The 12,122-nt window shown below is 43.3% G+C and overlaps 1 protein-coding gene across 8 annotated transcripts in view; it reads right to left on the bottom strand.

The window, feature by feature from the left end:
* Positions 1–280: 280 nt before the first annotated feature.
* The window catches only part of SEC31A (SEC31 homolog A (S. cerevisiae)), a 45,510-nt gene continuing 33,668 nt past the window's right edge, over positions 281–12,122 (bottom strand). For 5 of the 8 annotated variants that reach the window (XM_010564412.1, XM_010564409.1, XM_010564408.1 and 2 more), the window contains 5 exons: positions 7,924–7,982; positions 5,478–5,750; positions 4,958–5,077; positions 1,961–2,032; positions 281–1,017 (listed from right to left, as the gene is read on the bottom strand). In XM_010564412.1, the coding sequence (XP_010562714.1) occupies positions 838–1,017; positions 1,961–2,032; positions 4,958–5,077; positions 5,478–5,750; positions 7,924–7,982 (704 nt within the window). In that variant the 3' untranslated portion in view covers positions 281–837. The other 3 variants (XR_774168.1, XR_774167.1, XM_010564410.1) reach the window with 3 other exon arrangements.

Below are 12,122 nucleotides of genomic sequence, written 5' to 3' on the forward strand. Positions count from 1 at the left end.
TGTTTACACACTAAATATCAGTGCCTCTGTATGGGTGGCTTAAACCACTCTGCATTACTGTTACACTTAGCTTTTAAAAATACAGAGATGTGTTCAGAATCCTTGCTAAACTTTTCCTTGAAATGTAAATCTCTCACTATAAATGTTAAACAGAGCTTTTAGCGATGAGCATGGAGAAAAAAACATCCTCACAACTAGGACACAACAGAAAGCCACCCCACTGTACTCCAGGTTCAAAATGCCTAAGTTGCACTTCATAAAGACACATTTTAATAAATTAACATTTATTGAAAATACCACATTAGCCTTTATTTTGCTCATTTGCCCCAGTGCAAATTTAAGCTATTTAACATGTAAATTGTAATAACAGAACTGCAAGCAGCTTCATAAAATAAAAGACCAAATACAGTTATAATACAATCAGACTCTTTAATCTGGTGGGTAAGGAACAGTGGGGTGGAAGGGAATAATCTGTTTTAGGGTCTGATACACAACCTATCTTGTTGTTTTAACACATACATCTGTTATTAAAAGCCACCGATCAGCAGTATAACATGCATCTAAAAATTGACAATATTGGGCATCATCCATTAAATATACTATTTGTAGACAAGAATCATTAGGGATAGGAAAAGGATTAAAATAAAAAGAAAAGCACCAGGGCTCCACAGCCCTCCTAGAATGAAGTATTTTGCAGGGAAAGTGTAATGCCATTTGTCAGCGCTCTACTGCCACATGCCATAAGGACTAGCATTCGGTCCATTTCCTGCATATTTGCTGTAGAAATGCACTTCTTTGGAAAAGCAACCATCAAGGCTTTGCAAATGCAGGGTTACTTCAAACACCCAGCTTATTGGCCTGGGTGAGGACAACTTTCAGAACGGGCATGAAAGCAGAGGTCTCGCTGAAGTTGCTGGTGCTGACTATGTGCGTGTGGATGTTCAGTCCTTCCTGGTAGTTGTGGGTTTCAATGCTCTTCACAATGTTGTGCAAACCGCTAATGATGGTTGGAGAGAGCTGCAAGGAAGCCAGGCAAGGCAGGTAAGCAAAAAGAAAAAACAGCACAATACACTAGTGCTAGAAAAACAGAAATCCTGAGTGTAACATTTGGCCCTCAGGAAGGTGCAGCAATTAGTTCCTTTCTTTAAAGGCAGACATCTTCAGAGCTGCGCCATATTGGGAACAGTCACTGGGAAGTCTAAAAGCAGACTTCAACAAGAACATACCTTCTCTGCAGTACTGCAAAGCCCTGCAAGCCTTCACTACCAGCTCCTGGATGCAATTCCCTGAGGCGGGAGACCTGCTGTGACAGACTAGCACATGAAAAACCTACTGAGCTTTTATGCCTTTGGGGTAAAGTTAATTGCTCAGCAAAGATGGCCTGACAATGACAGGATCACACCACTCTAATCCTAAGGTACTAAGAGATCTAAGCCCAGTCTACCACAGACCTCCTGGAAGGCTTTGGAAAAATTACCAGATCTTCAAGAGTACTTGCACATCTGCCTTCCAGTGAAGTCAGTGAACCTCCAACATCTAAATCTTCTGCTTGCTTTTTTTTTGCTGCGTGTGTCTCACTTCGTACTGAGAATGGGGGAACTTGCTGTGTTGGCTCATTCTGCTAGCACCTGGGGCCAGGGACCCTGCTGATGCATTCATCCAGCATCTACCGCAAGGAGATCTGCTCTTTGGCTCAGCACAGTCCCTGCACAGCACAATAAAACTCATGACATGACCCCAAAACACTGTAAAGTCTGTACAGGCACTTGGGGCCAAGCACTCTACCTAGCTGTTTCTGGGAAATGCATGGAAACATACAATATATTGATTTGAAGCACACTTCCAAAGAAGGAACAAGCACCTGCTACATATTGCAGCAGGGTCCACACCACTGATGAAGTTCTTGGCCATACCTGCAGTATATGATGGGGTGTAAGGGGAAACGTAAAACAGAACTTACTGTCTGTTCCCTAAGTTTGTCATATAGAAACTCCAGGCGTTTATTTGCATCATCTAGTTTCCTCTTGGTTTGCTGAAAGAGAAATAAATATATTAAAACACAGTGATTTAAAGAACACCATACTGATCTGATAGCATTGCAAAGAGGTCCATGCAGCACATGAAATTCCTTTCTCAATATTTTCCTAACACATCATTTGAATTCTTTGCTCTGTACTGTTCTCCCCCGATTTTGGTAGGAAAGACCACGTGATATGACTGCAATTCTCTGCATGTAACTACTCCAGTTAGCTACAGAGAAAGATGAACTGTAAGGGTGCATCCCAAAAGCCACTGGTTATTTGTAAAACCCACTGGTATAACTGATATGGAAAGTAACAGAACTCTGAGTTGCAGCATGAATTTTTTTCTAGGGTTTACTGGCAAAGCCTAATGACAGCTTGATAAAGTTATTACTGGAATCAAGTATCCAGCAACATCAATGAGAGTGTAAGGGCACATGCAGTCACTGAAGTCTAAGTATGTACAACTCAGTCATCATTTATGGCAAATCCTAATTATATTTTTCATTATGTGATTAGTAAAAATAGGCATTTGTAAGTTGTTACTGCCAAGAGAAAAACTAGTAGCCTAACCCAAACTGTCCTTACAGATCCTTTGTGCTTCCATGATTTTATAGAGTAAACCACCCATTGATGTGTCTGGAATTATTTTGCCACCAAAGGCTCTTAAAATAACTCCAGTATATTCCACCGGGAGTGCCACAGCAGCTGCTGGAGAAATGCATTTTTATCCACCTTTTTTTTTTTTTTTTAGACAAACAGCTACAGAAATTGAAGATTTTAATCCAGAATAATAAAACAGTAATAAAGCATCAAGGTTACAATTACAGAAGCACAAAAAAGAAGGTGGTCAACAGCAGTAGAAATGCTATCAGTGCACAAGAGTAATGAAACTTCCTCCTAAATCAGTATGCACATCAATCTATCTTCACTTAGGATAGTACCATTTCCCCTGGCAAATGGAAGATGTTTCCCTGGATTAAACAATTGCCTAGAGAGAAAATAACAAAGCCTATGGGAATGCTCTAGCTCAGGGGTACAGGCAGACTTGTGGCTGCCTGCTGTGCTAGAAATTAGGGAAAGCTGTTTGGATGGCAAAGGGCATAAAGGAGAACACAGCACATGGATCTCAGGCTATGTGTGGAAAACCCCTCAGCAGTAGCTATATGTCAAGGAACTGAGACAAATAAGGAAAAAGTACCCCAGGAGGAACAGATAAGAAACTGGCTAGTTCTTTTGGACTCGCTAACTCTCTCAGATACATGACTTCAGAACATTTGTTTCAAAACCTGTGAAAAGACATACATGCTATTTTCATTTTACAGATGGCCAACTAGGGCAAAGAGGAACAAATTGTGTTTAGTAAACAGCAAGGCATCTCTCCAGCCAAAGGAAATTGGGTGGAAGAAGCGCAAACTGGTTGTTCTCCTCACTCTTTGCTTCCTGTTCCCATTTCCCCCTTTAGAATGTAATAACAGAGTAGTGTCTGCATTTGTTCTGACAATAACTGATGCATACAGTCAGGGCGGTGTGTCTCAGCACTGCGTGCCACAAACACTTGCTCTGCCTAAGAAAATCAAAGAGACTTAACAAGAAGCAAGCAAAATGTGTTGGCAGAGCAGAAGAGCAATCCCTGGATGCAGACGTGAACTGAATGCTTTTGCCTTCTTTGTGTATCTGGGAGGAGCACTCAGAGGAAGAAAAGGTCAAAGGGTCCATGCAGTATATGACTTCTATCCCTGCATTCTACACAGCCTAACCTTTAAAGAAAGGATTTTGAGCCATCGAATGCTGCTGAACCTTATGAGGTCTGTCCAAAGAAAGGTCTATGGCCTCAGAAAGCTTCTGTAAAGGAGTACATGGGCAAGTCCACCCTGAAACTGCTGGGCTGAGACCCACAGGGGAAAGGAGTATGTACATGCAAATGTCAAGTCTAAACCACAGAGCCAGCTGAAATTGTACAGCGGACATAAGACAGAAGCGACACCGAATGCCCAATATACTCCCACAGCCATTGCCACAGAGCCCTCAGACAGCTCAGCTCCCAGTCACCGTAACAGGAACGTGAGGCTGTGCTGCTGACCAAGCACATTCAGCACACAATGCCCTCTGCACACAACCAGCCTGTCTTTCATCATCCACCTTTCAGCGTGTGGCAGGCATGAGCTGAATAGTCAGCATCTGGGCTTTGGGATAGAGTGTTATTTACTGACCATTGGAAATAAATGAGAAGCTTTGAGACAGATGGCTCATTTACGAAGTACTGACTGCCACAGGAAATGTTTTTCCTATCCAGCTCCAGTGGTCACGTTAAAGCTCATAACCTTCCACTTCTCTGCTACCCATTGTTTCCTTTTGAAATGAGTTTGCTATCAGAAATCACAAATCACAGATCAAAATCCAAGGCATGTACTCACGTATGTGAGCCTTGGCTCACACCTGGCATAATACCAGCTGCTTCCTGCTCTGAATTATAAGAAGCAGTTAAGCAAATGTGCAGGGCATGCCTCCATAGTAATCACACTCAGGTGAAGGAAGGACAGCCCTTTCTGAAGGTTTTAGAATTTTTAACTTTATTTTTATTTTTTTTAAACCATCAACATCAAAACCTCAACTGTAACCAATTCCAACCCTCCTCAGAGCAGCAGAGGAGGCTGCAATGGGTTAATTCCCTGCCCATAAACAGCACCATCATGCGCTGCCCATGCTGTGTGCTATAAGGACCAGAGTCAAAGTGCTCAGGCAACTGTGCTGTGCTCTGGCCCCAAACTGCCACATCCTATGTGCATATGGCTTTTCTACACATTGTTTGTGGCTGCTTGAAGCAGCCTTTAGAAGGAAGAAGCCATCTCAGGAGAGGCTGTGATGGCTAGCTGTGCTGCAGGTACCAGCTCATTCACCCAAACACAGAGGCTGGGAACACCACAAAGACCTACCGGATCAGAGGCAGACAGCAGGCACCTCTGGATAAGAGCTTCAAACGTAGTCTTCAGAATAAGGTGCTCCTCAGGGATGGGCTTCTTTGTAATCTTCTCTGTTGGGAGTGCCTGCACATGCTGAGAAACAGAGCAGGTGAGGCTTTTCCAGGTCACTGTGACCATATGTAATTTTCAACTAAACCAAGTGGCATTATTAACCAGGTTGGCACAACTCCTATTTCTTCCCTGTGGGTGTGTGGAGGTGACATTATCAGCATCTGCTGTTGCTCCCTCTGAAGAGCTGTGAAGTTGCAGAAGGAAGCAGCTTGTTGGTCCACACAAACTAGAGCATTAACTGCAAAGAGGTAGTGTCTAGGCGGAGACTATAGTAGCAAAATGCCAGCATGGTGCAAAACTAGCAACTAAAAACTCTGCAGTACACTTTGGAGGTACTAGAAATGCCTGGCCAATAGGATCCCAGCCTGCAGGGCTCCGCTGATGTACAAACAAAAAACATGCAATGCTGGGGCTACATTACCTGGATGGCATTGCCAATTGGGGCCCCAGGGGCCCCCTCTGTGCTGGGTTTGGAAACAGTGGGTGGCATGATGCATGGCCCCAGAGGCTGGGAAGCAGGTGGGTAGCCACCCTGCAGCACCAGCTGTCCTGCAGGGAGGTGCGGAGGCTGGAAGCTGGGTGCAGCTGTGGGTGGTGCTGGAGCCGGAGGCTGCTGCATCTGAGACTGTGGATCTGCCAGCGGGTTCATGATGGGGGAGGTGATGGGAACCGGGGGCAGGAAGTTATCAGGGACCTGGGGAAAAAACAAACAGTGCATTTATGCTGCCATGGCTGCCACAGGCAGAGCACAATATGCAGCTCCTACAGACTTCCCAACCCGCAGCAATTGAGAGCTCTGCCAAGCAGAGTGCTGAGCCCCCAGAATATAGAAATAATGGGTAGGCAATACAGCATTTCACTGTGGCTAAACAAACCTATTCCTCTGGCTGCAGCTGCAGAGTAAGAAGTGCCCTGGTGCAGTAATATCCTCCAGTGTTTCCAGTCCTGTGCACTCTGCCTGTCCTCGTGCCCGTGCAGGGCAGGAGCAGCCTGCTCAGCCTGCAGCTGGCCACAAGAGCTGATTACAGCCACCTCAAATCAGAGCCACTCTCCTTCTGCTAAGGGCACAAACCAGAGGTTTGGCAGACCAGCACTAACAGAAGAGTTGCACTAATGAAAACTAACACACGCCTACATCTATTCTTACTTACTATTGGGTCATTATATTTAGATTTTTGTGTCTCCCTTTCAAGGGTACATTTTTTTTTGTCTGTGCAGTACACAGGTCACAGCTAGCAACACACAACAATAAAGCTTCTGAAAGCCTTTCAAGCTTCTGGCAAACAGGTTTGTGCTAAGACAGATTATGAGCACATTTCAGATTCATCCCTAAGCATCTGCCAGTCTTTACACAGGGGCATTTTGGAACTATTTGGTACAGGGAAGAAACAACAGAATGAGGTACTGGCCTCTGCTGTGCATCATACAGTAATCCAAACAAAAGAAAGAGCTCCCATGGGAAGACACACATTTCTTTGGGCATGCATAGAAAAAAAGGAAAGATTACAGAACCCTGAATGCTACCCTGAATGAATGATGCCAGAATTAAGCTAGTGGTTTGGCACAGCAAGAAAAATATTCCCAATGCAGCACCAAAGTCAGTTATAAAAGCAATGAATCACAACAATAAACTTTTGAGTGGTGGATAAGTTCTTAGGTAGAAAACAATTGCAAGTTATGCTGTGGCTTGAAATGCCAGATGGTTCTTCTATTTTACAACAGTCCACGTAGTGAGTCATTTTATAATATCCTAAACCACAACATACAGTGGACATAAGGGAAACAAACAGAAAAATTTCTGACAGAGGTTTGTTATATACCCAACAGGGAATGCAACAAACACAACTCCTCATTTAGAAGGGAGCCAACCCTCAAACCCTGGCTATAGCAGAAATTCTGGCTGTGACACACACACACAGCAGTAGCAAAAACCCTGTTTGCAGAAGACTGCTTCTTGAGCTCTCAGGTCCAGCAGTTATTCTCACTGACAACTTCCCTCCTTTTACTTAAGAGCCTGAAGCCCCAAAAGGCAGCATGCCACCTGCTGTGCAACAAACATCCCAGCACTCAGGAGCACACAAAGTATCCCCTATCCATCCCCCAAAAGCTTCTTCATCTTGAACTGCAGAGACCAAAATCCAAAGGGTAAAGGAGACTTCTGCCTTAACCTTCACCCAGACCTTATCTTGCCTGGTCCAACTTTTTTTTTTTTCTCCCCATGCTTTACACACTCCAGACTAACTCTTGCTTCCCAAATGCACCAGGATCAGCGAGCAGTGGATGACACTGACTGCTGTGGAGATATGCAAGACTAGGGCAGCACCAAGGGATGAAAAGGCTCACTCTGCACCAAGTGTCCCCAGTTATTCTGTCCTGCTGCAATCTAAAACCGTTTTACAAAACTACATTGTCTCCATCACAAAAATTGTCTTACTCTTAGCAGATCTCTCAGGGTCAAACCCTTAATCAGGATAAATTGCTTTCAGCTCCAGCAAAGTCAGTAATCTATAACAATTTGCACAGCCTCATCATTTCGCCTAAGTATCATCTCCTGCAAAACTCATCAGCTTTACTGCAGATGAAAATAGTCTGAGGTATTTTCTTCCCTCAAACCAGGATCAATGTTGTTATTAACAACCACAACTTTAGCAAAAAGCCACTGTCTCTTTAGAGGCTTAAATATTTTGAGAGAGATAATGCATACTGGAGAGGCATAAATGCCATTTCTGCTCATGAGGTGCAGCTTTTGTTTGATGCTAACCCTTCTTTTTCCTTCTCCTGCCAATACGTTTCCCAGGAGCAGCTTAAGTTACTACTTTTCAAGTGGTCAGCACTCAATTGTGTTGAGACAGGATTTCCTAGATTACCTTCTTCTTCTTGGCAGCTCTGTTCAGGGCAGGAGGGTCATTCCAGCCATTCTGAGGCCCTGTAACAGAAAGAAAACAGAGACCATAAGTACCTCAGAGGACAGTAGTGATGCTTGCTTGAGCTCAGCTGGGCTATCTCCCTGCCACAGCTCTGATGGCAGGGGCTTGGCAGAGCCTGTCCTCACCTGCCTGCTCCTCTGCCCTTCACTGGGGGCCAAAACAGCTCCTGCACTAGCCAGAGCATCCCAATACCCCAACCATCAGACCCTTTGGGCTCTGTGCCCACTGCACAGGTTTGGCATCTTGATCAACTGTTCTCAAGTTTGACAGAAGTTGATTCCTTTTTTTTTTTTTAATAATTAACTTTTTCTTCTCTTGCAGGAAAAAAAATAATCTTTGAGCAGACATGCCCCCTTTGAAGGGGCAGGCAGTTGCCTACCATGCCAAAAACACAGTTCTGCTACACAGACTGTATATGTGAAGACAGTTTCAGTTACCGGTGAAAGATTCTCCCATCTGTATGATATGAGAAGAAATGAGAACTTGTTTTGAACTTGTGATTGCATCCTGTGATGGATTTATACATGACAGTTAAGACGTGTTCCCCAGCAACACAACACAGAAAGAAGAGGTAAATGAGGCAACAGGAGCCTTAAACATTTCAGGCCAGATTCACCCAACCACCCTGGACACACAAAGAGCCATAAAATCAGGTTTCCCCTGCCAGCTACAGCATATTTATGGGTGCTTTGTGTCCCAAAAGCAGAGCACAGCTGCTGGAGCAAGGTGGCAAGATCTAGCTTTTTGCACCAAGGGCAATTTGTTTGAAACTGGAAGAAACAGAGGATGTCTGAGCAGATTCACTCAGAGTCCGGAGTGTTGTTCGGTACCAAACCTTCTGCTCTTCCAAGAAAGCACACTCCATGCAGCTGCAAGATTTGTACACCAAAGCTCACACCAGTGCATTAGAAATAGCTCCACATCTCATCACAGAGCGCATGTAATCAGGACCAAAGCATTATAGCTCAGCATTACTGTGGCCTTGCCAAGTAATCAGGATTTATTGCACAAAGCCACAAAAAGCCAACAAAACCAAATCCCTGCTCAATGGACTTTTTCACCACAGTGTTTTTCACTTAGCAGATGATGAATTCACCTTAGACAGCAGAGCTTAACATCACTGCAGAATTTGCTCAATTTATCTGAAATTTCATTTGCTCCTGAGCTTTTGTTAAATGAGTTCCAGATCCAGAGCATGTTAAAGGGGTAAATGAAAAACAATTTAAACCCCTTTTCACATCTGCTTTCTCTTGAACAAAAGGCAGTGCCTTCTCCAGACAGCCATGTGCCCCAGGGGCTCCTCTGTTCCACCCTATCCAGAAAATCCTAGAGTATTTCTGATACAAAAAGTCTAACTTCTGCAGTGCTTTTAGCAATAACATGTTAAGAAAAATCTCCCAGACTATTACTGCTTTAATTCCCTGGAACAATTTGCTTTAAAAAAAGGAAAACCAGGCATTTGTTTCTGTGGTTAAAAACTCCAGATATTGTTGTTATTGGTTTTAATTAAGGAATTAAAAATTGATTTGATTAAAGTCTAAATGGGCAAACGGCATCACATTTAATGTTCTCTGAAGAACATATACATTATTGATGTCTGTTCAATTAATTTCATGTAGTGGCTATAATTATTTTCAGGTTAGGTGGTACCTAGTTCACCTGCGAAGGGAGAGGCCTGGTCTTGAGTTGGTAGGCTTTCTGCAGATAAAATGCAAAGAGAACTAAAAAAAGATTTTCTTTGAAAATAAAACAGTTGATCTGTAATTTTTGATTAGCAATTTAGTTTCAATAAGCACAAGAAGTTAGGAGAAAAAATGCCTAACCTAATTACAATGCCAGTTTAGAGACAAGCCATTTGTCCAAACTACCCTGTGGAACTGCTTTTGTCTACCTTCCCTGAAAACAAGCCTGTTGCTCTTTCTATGCAGTAAATCAGTGTTTCTAGTTGTTTCTAACAATTGTTGCAGAGTCCTGGCCTACTTTCTTATCTCTTCCGGTGTTCTTATTTTCTATTCCTAGCAGCCAGTGCAGCCGACAGACCATTACTCTCAGCAACAATCTTCTCACTGTCTTTTTACTATTCCAGAAATCTTTCCAGGAGATGCTTAAAGTACCTGACTTCAAGGTGGATGTCAAGTACTTTCCCAAATCAAGGTGTACACTCAACTGCATCCAGCCAAGCAAAAAAAAAAAAAAAAAAAAAAAAAAAAAAAGGAATGTTCACACAGCAGCTTCACACCCATGTGAAAAGACACATTGCTTGCTCAGACTGAGCAACAAACCAAAATGGCTAAACACAGCCAATAAAGCCTTTGGCACTTCAAAGAGAAGAGGAATGTCAGGGATGAGAACTCCTGTCCCTGGGGTTGGTCTGATACACTTACAGTTCTGGTGGAAACCCTTCCCTTAAGCTCAGAATTGCTCTATCACAACTTAAAACAAGATTCAGAAGACTGAAAATTAAAACTCCCTTGAAAGCAGGTTCAAAGATCTATCACAAAAAGTGAGATAGGTTGAAAATGAAATTAAATGTGGGCTTTTCTTGCTTACTGGAGCTCCAAGCACAGCTTAATGTACTGATGTTATATGCACTTGCAAAATCCAGAAGATACTTACAGAACTGTTTCTTTTTGAAGTGCATCTTTAAGCCCAAGCCAGTTCAAAGGTCAGGTGCTTTTCAAAACTTCAAATTTGACATATTTTTTTCCTTCCTCCCTTACCCCCACCTCTAAAGGAATTACATTTGCAAAGTGAAACATGCTGTCCCCAGATTAGATCATCACCACACACAAAAGCACACCACTTCAAAGCCAAGATCAGCATCACTATATGCTCTGCACTGGAACATTCAAAGAGTTATAGGTGAGATCTACTTCTGGTTGCAGATTTCTGTAGTTCTATGGGATCTCATGCCAATGCGTCCTTCACTAAGCAGTGCAGCTACTCTGGAAAATATGTTGGTGGTTAAGCATATTAAGCATGTACACTGTCATTTCTGCATTTACAAAGCAAGGGTTTTTTCCTTCTTGTTTATATGTTTTTTAAAAGGTGTTATCTAAAAATTGGAAGAGGACAGAGTGTGCTCTTCAGATACCTCTTATCTTTTTTCCATAGTTCTCCAGCTGCAGGCAGCAGTTGCATGCCAGCAGCCCACACGCATGAGCCACATGGCCTCGGCACCTCACCATGCCCTGGAGTCCACCTCTGCATTTCAGCCCAAGGCTGGTGTTTGCCAGGATTCAGAGATGATGCCCAAGTTTGGGTTCCTGAAGGTTTGACACTTTGTACTGGCTGCCTTCTCACCACAGCTGCTGGGAAAAACACAAGCAGCACCGATAATTCTCAGAAAGTTTTATAAAAAGCCTAGTATGGACAACTTAATTTTGTAAGGAAATCTGGCAAGGCAATGTGGATAACGACTGCCTCAATTCCCCTGATATTAAAATGACATAGGCAAGATGTGTTAGACTACTGTCTATGTGGATTACACAATTTTAATGACAATACCGGTCGATTTGTAATGTCCCTGATTTCTATTATCCAGAGTACATAGCTTCACTTCTCTGAGCACACCACATGGACTACGTCACTTCACTGTCAACGCAAGAAACTTAGTAAGTGACAGATCTGAAGAGCCTGCCAGTGACGCAAGTAGAGTAGTAAAATGGATAAGAACAAACAATTTTCTTGCATTTATTTGGAGGTGCAGAAGCTATGCTGTCTGAATTTTAATGTGCTGCTTCACATCCCAGGCCTAGAACCCTATCCAACACCTGTTCCTCTGTCCAATTTAATAACTCTTCCGGCTTAGAGATACAAGTTTGACATGCCCTGCCACATGGGGTGAGGAGAGGTCACAGTACAGCATGTCCAAGAACAGAGAGGACACCAAATCTGGCTGCAGGATGAAAGGAAAAGCCCTGGTGGCTGCCCTACACTAGTCCTCTCTATTTCTTGACAGAGCAAAAGACCATTTCTCCCCAAAACATAAGCATGTGTGTAAAGGCAATGCCATGAGAGGTGTAGGCTCCTAGCCTCATGAATGCCCGGAGCACCTACTCATAGGACTGCTGCTGCCAAGATATAAGCAATATGCCTTTTCTGCACTGCATCACCCCTAAGAGACTTTTAAAATGAGA

Source organism: Haliaeetus leucocephalus, unplaced genomic scaffold (genome assembly GCF_000737465.1).
Source record: "Haliaeetus leucocephalus isolate CR32 unplaced genomic scaffold, Haliaeetus_leucocephalus-4.0 Scaffold178, whole genome shotgun sequence".
NCBI classification, from domain to species: domain Eukaryota; kingdom Metazoa; phylum Chordata; class Aves; order Accipitriformes; family Accipitridae; genus Haliaeetus; species Haliaeetus leucocephalus.